We start from the raw sequence: 10317 nt of genomic DNA on the forward strand, positions 1-10317 counted from the left end.
CCAGGTTGTTGGGGGGGCATTTTGTTGCTTATTTTCCCTTTTGCAGCTGTCCACGGCTATGTCCAACTAGGTAGAGGGGTTGAAGAGGCGCTCTGCCCGGATGATAATGCAGGCCAGCCGGTCTATCACAAATCTCAGGGCGCGTGCCCTGCCGTTAGTCGTCCTCATTTCCCAGGAAAATGATTAGTCTTAGGCTTCGCACCAGACGAGTTCAGGGAGACTGCCACTTGTTGATTTATTACCAGTTCCACCCTCCTGTTCTTGTTAGTAGTTTGTTGGTGCTAATTAGCCGTGTGTAGAATGCTTTGTCCATTGTATGGGTCCATGGTAAAGTGGTGTCATTCCACAAGATCCGAACTTCCGTTCACTTCTAGTAGGTGAAACTTGGTTTCCAGAAGTGCAATCTTCTGAAGGAGTTGTAGAGTCTTCCACGGAGAAAGGAGGCCTCTTGCTGCTAATACCTTTAGCTACAATCACTGTAGGCAGTCTTAAGCTATGGTAGGCCACGCTCACCAGCAGAGAAAAATGTTAAAATATGGCAATAGCCACTATGTCTACAAAAAAAGTATGTCCAGTGTTTTTGAAGTGTCCAAGGCCGAATCTAGTTCTCTCAGAGGAAAAGCACGATTATCAGCAAAAATATGCAAGCAGAGGCAGGGGCAAGCAGCAAAGCGTCTGCACTGTAAGAAGCAGGAAGCAAAAAGTGAGTGAATATTGGTATGTAGATGTCATAGGGCCTGGACTCTTGTCATGTATGTGAAGTTTGTGGCAGATTGGACAATGTACAGTGAAGTCAATCGGATTAAATCTGTAGAAGGAGATGAGAAATACTAATCCATGCAAATGGTCAAAAACGTCCAAAAAATGTACAGTAAATTCAAAATGTCAGACTTCCTGTTCATTTAAGGTATGGCTCCAAGTGGCTTTTTTTGTCTGAACATTATACATAAGCCTACCAATTCTCATACAACGTTGTGTAAAGGTGGGTTACTTCTTTTAAATTTTGTAGGGTGCGCTATCATGCCAAAAAATATCATATTGTCACCGGTTATGATGCGTGTGCAAATGTTCACACCTTTTCGCGCACCTTTAGCCCTTTAAATGCAATAAGTTTGCAGAATAAAAATAATTGTATCTGAAGCCCTAAATTAATATTGACTTTTTCTATTGTTTTGACAAAGACTTACAAGGAAGCAATGGATGACAATTCTGTTTGGTTCTTCCTCACTGTACCCTAAAGGACTGTATAATGTACCTGGATGCCTGCCTTCTTTTCTCTGTGAGAATTTGACATTTCTTTTCTTTGTGTGTCTTCTTTATCTCTGAAGGCCTCCTCCTAAGTGAAGCAAGAAAAATAACTTAAATACAGTAGCAGGCATTTAAATACAAACTAGAAACTCTGAACAAAAAACTTTGCAAACACATCATATTCACCAAGAGCAATAGGAACGTTGCATTTTCATTTGATTGGTTTGCTAGCAGAGGATGGTTTGTATAGCTTTTCTATAATCTTGACGTGTTTTTCTCTGGTTGATATTCCCACCAGAGGCAGCAGGCGAAGTACTTGTTTTCACATTTTCAGCATTGATGGTAAAGTGACGAGCCTCCTGACATTGCCTGCAAAGAGCCTGATTTATGCTTTGTTTTGATATAAATTGTATGTGCCGTTTATCTATGAGGGAAGCAGGCAGGTGGGCAATTATCGGTTGGTGGCTGAATTCAGTTGTGGCCTGGCTACAAAGAAACTGGCAGAACAACCTTGAAGATGGTACTTAAAGTAGCGTAGCTCCTCAGCAACCAACAGAAACAGCACAAGCATTGCAGAAAAAGCACTTGTAGGACATATACTGTAACAGACAGGAACACCATTCTGTGTATAACATTTTAGCAGCACAATCTCATGGACACATGCAAAAAAGCATTAGATTTCTCTTCCACCATTAACACCCAGAGCTCATTAAGACCCAACATCCTGCCAAATCTTATCTGGGTGCCTGGCACAGTTTTCCCCCTAAAGCTCAAATCCACAGATTCCCATAAGCCTCCAGCCCACTTCACGCTGTTCACACTGCTCTCTGATCTCCTGAACTGACCACACAGCAGCAGCCCATCAGATGACACATGCAGCCCATATGCAAACGGTTATTTGCCTTTGATTTGCACAAATATATATTTTGAATGTAGAATGCACACTTTAACAAGTAAACATGTGCAAACAAGCTTACACATGGACATTCTCTATACACATGCTCTCATTGTAATATATTTTATACAATATACACATACCATACACAGTGTTTTTAAATTGAGCTTCCCCCAGAGAGGCACCAGCATCATTATTTCTGCTGCATTGAGTAAGATTAACTCTGCTGTTTCCTCTTCCCTCATTGTAAAAAAATTGTTTGATGCTGGAAGACATAAAAGGACAAAAAAAAGAAGAAGATAGCGGTGCCGTACCTTAAAGAATCTCCTCAGCCAACCAGCGACTAGAGCCACTTGCTCTAATGGCTTGGCTCCTTCAAACCCTCTTGGCAGTGCACTCCCTTTAAAGATGGTTGTGTCTAATTATCTCATTGTAGGGCAGCTGCTGAACAATGTGTGTGACCTGCCTTCATCTAACAGTGTGTCAGCTGCACATGGCAGAATGGCTTGGTCAATATTCAATGTCTTTCAGAATGAATAATAGCAGCAGCTCTAAAAATCCTCAGTCCACCCACTGCTGTGAGCTGGCAGCTAATGCTCAAATACTGTGTCTCATTGTCATGTACACTTTCTCAGATGACTAATTGGCTCTCTTCTCTTTCTCCATTTTTCTTCTGGACTCTCCCCTCGCTAGATGAGATCAACTCGGAAAGTTTCAGTGTGGCCTGTGGCCTTTGTGGGCGGCTTGCGATACGAGTCCCCCAAGGTAAATGCAGCTGGAAAGGTCTATGGCTGGAAGACAGTGTTCGACCCCCATCGCCCCTTTGCCATCGACATGGCTGGCTTTGCCATCAACCTAAAGCTCATTCTCTTCAAGCCGCAAGCATACTTTAAGCTTCGTGGGGTGAAAGGAGGCTACCAGGAGAGTAGTTTGCTCCGGGAACTTGTCACACTCAACGACCTGGAGCCTAAAGCAGCCAATTGCACTAAGGTAATCCCCTTCTTTCAATGTTTGGTGCATTTAAGCAGCTTGACTTAAGCCGTTAGTAGTCAAGGGATTTGCTAAACAGTTTGTTAAGATAGTAGAAATCATACCTGCTGTAGACAGCAGTGCAAAACCTATTCAGATCCTCTACCTAAATAAAAGTACCACTTAATCAATGACAAAGTAGTCCATTACTAGTTAACACCCTGCATTCAAATCCTACTCAATCGAACTGATCAGCGGAATGTATTATCTTAAGTACCTTGTGCACATCCTGCATTAAAATAATACTGATCCATCAGTGTGGAATCTGCTTTTTGTCAGGTCTTAATCAAGTGATTCCCAACCAAGGGGTAAGGTCAAGATAAGTCTAGTGGGTCATGAGGTTTTATTGGTGTAGGAAAGTAGAAACAAAGTTAAAACAAAATCCGGATACATAACTCTTGTTTTTGGTTACTTTCTATAATCTTGACAGTTTTTGTTAAATATTGGAAAATTTGATCTCGTTCGAACTCACACTGTTAGATCAAACCATTTTGAGGTTTTGAGGGAAAATGTCTCATCTTATACATAATAAGGAGGCCCAACTACACACTGCTTTTTGTAAGAGGTCACAAGCCAAACAAGTTGGGAAGCAAGTTGGTTCAATCTTTAATAGTCCATTGTATTTTGTTAGTTGACCATATGTGTTTTGAACATAAAAGCTTTATCTGTGTATCAAGTAACTATAGCAGTAAAATAAGTGAAAAGTAAAATATTCTACTTTGAAAGGAAGTGAAGTAGAGTAGAGGTGAAAAGCAGCATTTTCTACCATTGGCTTTAGTATGCTAATGTTATAACCTTAGCTAAATCTGTGTGCTGAACCATCTTGGTAAAATAACTTTTACCAGATTCAGAGAAAAGAAAGTGGTAAGAAACCACAATATATTTATTCACAGTGTTCACAGGCCCCCCACTGAATGTCACCCTTAGCAACAGAGAAAATGATTAGGTTTTCATGAGCTTTTTAGGAGCAAACTTTACAGCTCTATACCAGTAACACCAACGCAAGCACACTGCATAGATGATGTAATCAAAAACATGAGGGCGTGTAAAACTGTGACTTCCCAGACACAAATGAAACAAGAAAAAAGGAGAAAGTACTTATACTAGTACTTAAAATATGGCTTCCTTATAGAACATAACACCATGAATTATTATAGGAATAGTCACAAAACATTAGACATTTTGGGAAATATCGTTATTTGCTTTCTTGCCAAGAGTTATATTAACTTTAGAGGAGCTGGTAGACAGTTTTTGTTTTAGAGACAAACTAGCTTTTAGTATTTTAGCTAAGCTAACCGGCGGCCAATTGTATAGCTTTGTATATAGCACAACAATTTGGAGAATGGTATCAATCTTCTGATCTAACTCTCTGCAGGAAAGCAAATTCTTTACCAAAATCTCATACTTTTTTTTTAAAAGACAACCAAATGACATTGAACCAAATCACTTCCCTTATGATAAGGATTATCTTATTATTTAAAATGTTCTTGAAACATTACACAAATGGTGATTGTGAGAAAATTAGCTTGTTTTCATTGATCCCCAATCAGCAATACAGGGCTTACTGTATTATAATTTTTGATGTTTCAGGCTCCCTGAGCTGGAAAAAGGCTACTGCTTTGCATGTCCTCTCCTATGTCCCTCTTCAACATATACAAGGCAACAATAATCATTGTATTTCAAAAATCCCATGAAAACATGATGACTTTCTGATCGTCAGAAAGTAAAGTTGTTACTGAAAAGTTGAATTTCATTGATTATGTTTCTTACACTGCTCACAAGTACTCTTACACACACACACACACACACACACACACACACACACACACACACACACAGTCCTTCATCTGGATCCCATAGGCCTCTCTCTAGCAAAGAGGAGTCAGCCAGAAGGCTTTAGCTATGGGGATAGACACTACAGTCACCCTTACACGCATGCTCGTACGTGTGCACGCACACGCACACACACACACACTACCTACACACAAAGAGAGAGAGAGGGGAAAAGAAGGGAGAGAGAGATGCTTTCAGCCAGCTTTTTCTCCTGCTCTCTCCCAGCCATTCAGAGGGGTAAATGAAAAGAAGGGATTCAGGGAACGGCCGAGAGAGCGGAATTGAAGATGGGAGGAACGGGGAGGTAGGGACGTCATACTGATTACAGATGAGCACAGGGACGGACAGAAGGGCAAGAGGAAAAGAGAAAGAAAGAAATGGGAAGCCGTGCATGGGCATCTCTCTTCCTTATGATTTACCACTTCAGATGCGAGCGTGACTATTAACCTCCCCCTACACCTTAACAAAGTGGGAGTGGGCTCCTGGCACATCTCATACACGCCCTATGCATAATTCATGGATGCCGCCGCTCTTAGATGAAAGGAAGGAGGGTTCCAACACAGATAAGAGCAGGGAAAATGAGCTTGACACTTTTCCCCCCTCCCTTGTTCTCCCTGCCATCCTTTCCCTGGATGTTTGTCCAGTCTCTGGGGCCAAATGAACCCAGTCTGAAGGCGTGATGGCACAATAGTGTATGTGTGCAAAGAACTGTAGTGCTACTGCATAGGCAAAAGCTCATACATACTGTGGCAAAAGTAAGTAAGTAAGTAAGTAAGTAAACTTTATTTATGAAGCACCTTTCACAGACAAGAGGGGTCACAAAGTGCTTTACAGTGAAAACAAATAAAACAGTAACACATAAAATACTGAGCCATGTTGCTAGTTAAAATCTTGTCTAAAAAGATGTGTCTTCAGTTGGCTGTCATTTGTAGGTAGATATTATCCTACGGGCAGGAGAGGACTTAACACAGGTCAAGCTGAGAGGGCTATGTTATATTTGGTTCCTTTTCACTACCTTCTAATGCAGGGTTCACGCTCAAGTAGCTCTTAACACACAGACAGGCCCTGTGGTGGTATGTACCGTTGGAGCTTGAACCAGAATAGACGGTTTTGAAGAACATGAGGCAGAATGGGAGCTGAAAAGGAGAGTAGACTGAATAAGTGCATTAGGGGAACAGCATCTTACTAATGTCCCTGTTTGTTTTTCGTTCACCAGATACTCGTTTGGCACACGAGAACGGAGAAACCTGTCCTTGTAAACGAGGGGAAAAAAGGATTCACAGACCCCAATGTGGAGATTTGACCATGTACCCTTAGACCACGGTAAATAATAATGTGTTATATGTTTTTGAAATACCTTCTATTACAGAGCTTAACCCTGTTTTGTCCATCAACATTACCATCAGAAGGGGAATTGGAAATGGAATGATCATTTTCACCTGGTCCAACTCAAAAACTGGTGTTTTTAATATTTCTTATTAAATTGTATATTTATGTCAAATGTACTTCCTTTGAGGACACAATTATAGCAGCTGTTGTCCATCACCTTTTAAATAAACAGGTTCAATAAACTTAATTAAGGCTTAGAGCTCTTTCTCAGCATGTCCTAATCCTTTCTATTGCAGGTGTTCGGCCTTGGACCTGCAGAGGAAGGAAACGGCTGAGTCTCTTGATAAGTGCAACCGGCGCTCATGTCTTAATCATCAGGAAAAAAAAGAAATAGCGGCCTTTTGAAGGGGGATTTAATCCTCTTGACTGAATCTGACATTTTTGAAATATGGACTTAAACAGTACAAATGTACCGTATTAAAGCACAGATTAATGAGAGAGCAGCCGTTATTTGTCAGGTTCTACGACTGAAGCGCAGAGGAGCCAAAGTAAAGGACGCCTCACAGGGTCGGCGTGGATAGACAAGACCTGCACCTTCATGGTACAACGCCCCGCTGAGGTCAACTTAACAAAAGAGACAGCACAATTATGACAAGCATACAGGCAGCAGAGTCAACTAAACAAGCCGGTTAAAGGATATCCTTCCCCTCAAAATAACTGAGGAAATATAACACACATTGTCTGAATCTACTCATGGTTCGAAAGAGAAATTCCTCTTGGATTTGAGGACACAGACAACATCATCAGCCTGGATAAAAACACGACTCCAAGAACAAATATTTCTGTTTGGAATTTCCTTTGAACAAACATACTGTAGCAAGGGAAGGAATGCTCTTTTGATAACGATGTTTGTTTTAATTTAATTTAATTTAATTGGTTTGAGTTTTCTCACAAGCACGTGTCTTGCTTGCTCAATACTACTGACTCCTACCTACATTTACTCTTGGGTTGTCATTGTTTGTTTTATGGTGTCATTATAACTCATACATTTTAGCCACCCCCGCACACTGTTAGTTGAAATTTACCCGTTCTTGTGCTTGGGAGCTGAAAGGTACACATAAACATGAAAAACACTTTTTAGCACTTAAGAAACACACAAATAATGTTCCGTTGTGGCAAGATGTGTAAATAGTAATTTAACAAAAGAACAATCAGTGGATTGTTGACAAATTTGGACAAAAGCATTGTAATTACTGTATTTATATGTAAAAAAACAACAACAAAAAAACAACAACAAAGTCTCTTCTCTTTTCCCCCTGGTGAATTTCTTCATGTCACACGGTGGGGCACAGGTTCAGCACGTGGAAAGAGTAATAGCACATCATCAATTTCATTTGATAATAGAAACACCGGTTTGTGACACATTCATGACGCATAGCCAAGAAATTCAAATCATCTATACAGTAGACTCATGAATTCTGACCTAATTGACATTGTGGGGGGAAAAGCGTGTCACTATACAGAGCAACTATTTCCCCACTGTCTATGCACAATGTGTCCTGGTTAACAAGGATCTGCTGTGTGCAAGTACAAAAAAATAGCAGGATAAAACAGCATCAAAGCCTGAAAATATGTTTTTACTGGGTTTGTCAGTCCCTCTCCAAAAAGCTGTGATGTGAAGAAGACAGAATTCCCCAAAATAAGTATAGATGCTCAGGTTCCATCTGCTGACTTTTACTGCAGCTTACCTTCAAACAGCTGGTGTAAGTTATGGAAGGTAGATTCAGATAAATTATGCATGGCCCCAAAAATATTTTGTTTTTTATACATATGAAATGAGAGAATACACACTACTCTCAATTGACAGCAGGCTAAAGAAAAGCACAACAAAAAAGAAGTCTTATTTTTGCTAATGATTTGGTAGCAACGTTGACGCACCATCATCAGTATCGTAAATTGCTGCATCATGGTTTATTTTAGTATCAGTATCCATCTGTTGTATATTAACTAGATCACAGAAGGGAGTCATCACACTTCCGACGATAGACATCAGCAACTATGACGCTGTACGGCTGAACATTTTAACAAAGTTATTCTACACCTTGCATAATATAATCTGTTCTCAACTTGATAAATCATCTGTCTAGTGCAATACACAGCAGTGGTTCTTATCTGACATTGCCCGGCAGAAGTAGCTAGAGACAATTCAAACATTGAGCCTCTGTACTGATGCCAGATTATCCCTGTGCAAACCCTCCCTTTCAACACACACAACACAAAATGCACTGCTGCAGTACGACGACTTACAAAGATGTTCCAGCCTCTCAGGCTCATCGGCCGGAGGGAAACGTGTTATTAAATATTTCTCGGAATATGATAAGATACATATTCAGAAAATGGCCGTATTGTATCTCTCATCACACTGGCTGTTTTAATTGACTGCATGATATTACACTGCACAGGGGACTTCCATGGAGATCACCGACTATTTTGGGATTTGCTCTACTCTTTGACTTGCCTCCCATTATTTATTACAAAATCGATTTTTATATATTTATTTATGTATTTATTTCAACTGTAAATGTGCAATTGAATCATAGCAGTGTTTGCCCTTAAATCTGCATTTCCAACTGATGTCTAAAAAAGCATGCGCACACTTTAGTGTATACACGTGGATTTTCATACAGATCAATAATAGGTTAGTGCTACCAACACACACACAATTTTCTTTATAGCAATGTTGTTGATCTAAGTTCTACTTGAGTGGTCATCATCGGCTTTTAATCTAAATGAATGAATCCCACCTGAAATGTTTTTAGCGCTGAAACAAATTAAGAAAAACTTACACTAGTGTGTAAAAGACTTAATTTGAACACTACAGGGTGTCTGGAAATTGAGTATGTTGTATATAATTCAACTGAACTGAAACTAAATTCCCACTCTCATCTTCTGAACGCTGCTCTTGTCAAGATGCAGGCAAGCAAACGTCATGTGGCATACAGGTCAGCATGTGGTTGGATTGGTTGAATAAGATTATGTGATGTTACTCTCTGTTGTGTGTCCTAAAGCAGCAGAACAACTCAAAAGGGCTTCACCCTTACAGATGACGTATCAAGCAATATCTAATACTAACAAAGAATTAGTCTACTAGAACAACTTAGTGCAGTTTATTCCGTATTTAATGTCAGTTAATGAGCATTACCCTCTGAGGGGCTTCTCCAAGGCACAATACACTTTACATAAGTCCTCTCTTTTCCTCATCTCCAATGTCCTGCCCCACCCTCATGTGATTCACATTTTATGCATGTGACTCTTAGGTTGTTTATTTGCCACAGCAATTCTGTCTCAGAGAAAGATGTTAGTTGAATCAAGAAATAAATAACTGAGAAGAACCTCACCTGTGCTGGAGTATTGTGTCTGTATGTGTGTTGTAGGACTAAGTGTGTTTAGAACATCTGACACTGATTATTTTCCTGAATTCACCAGTGGTTTAATAAAGCGTGTGCCCAGTCCACCATTAGTTATTATTAACAACTAGTTGGTTTCAAGCTATAGTGATTTACTAGCTAGCTACATCAGGTTGCACCATTGACACAGAATGATCATCTTAGCTAGTAAAGACTGTAGTAGGCCAATAGGCTTCAGTAGGCTATTGAAAGCTAGCTAGGTAGCTGGCTAGTTAGTACGATAGCTGAGCCAAAAGCATGTGCTAATCCTTTCAAGGTATGACTTTGTTTTATTATTTACATACATGGCGAAAGATAGGTTTCAGTGTAAATTGCATTCAAGCATTTACAATAAGTAGGAAACATCCAATAAAGCTAAGCTAACCAACGCAAATAGTCTAACATTACTGGTGTAAAGTTGTGCATGTAAAATTGTGTGAAATTTTATTTTAAATCTTACCAGTTTACATAATACCTAATTCCAAAAGTGTCATGTCGACCATGTACCATTTTATGTCATACATTTAGCTAATGTTA

The 10317-nt window shown here is 39.9% G+C and overlaps 1 protein-coding gene across 7 annotated transcripts in view; it reads left to right on the forward strand.

Annotated features, from left to right (window-relative positions):
• The window catches only part of b3gat1a (beta-1,3-glucuronyltransferase 1 (glucuronosyltransferase P) a), an 85541-nt gene extending 75815 nt beyond the window's left edge, over nt 1–9726 (forward strand). For all 7 annotated transcript variants that reach the window (XM_032510238.1, XM_032510246.1, XM_032510222.1 and 4 more), the window contains 3 exons: nt 2837–3133; nt 6222–6328; nt 6631–9726. In XM_032510238.1, coding sequence (XP_032366129.1) covers nt 2837–3133; nt 6222–6308 — 384 coding nt within the window. In that variant the 3' untranslated portion in view covers nt 6309–6328; nt 6631–9726. The remainder of the gene's footprint in view (nt 1–2836; nt 3134–6221; nt 6329–6630) is intronic.
• The last annotated feature ends 591 nt before the right edge of the window (nt 9727–10317 follow it).

This window comes from Etheostoma spectabile, chromosome 3 (genome assembly GCF_008692095.1).
Source record: "Etheostoma spectabile isolate EspeVRDwgs_2016 chromosome 3, UIUC_Espe_1.0, whole genome shotgun sequence".
NCBI lineage: Eukaryota > Metazoa > Chordata > Actinopteri > Perciformes > Percidae > Etheostoma > Etheostoma spectabile.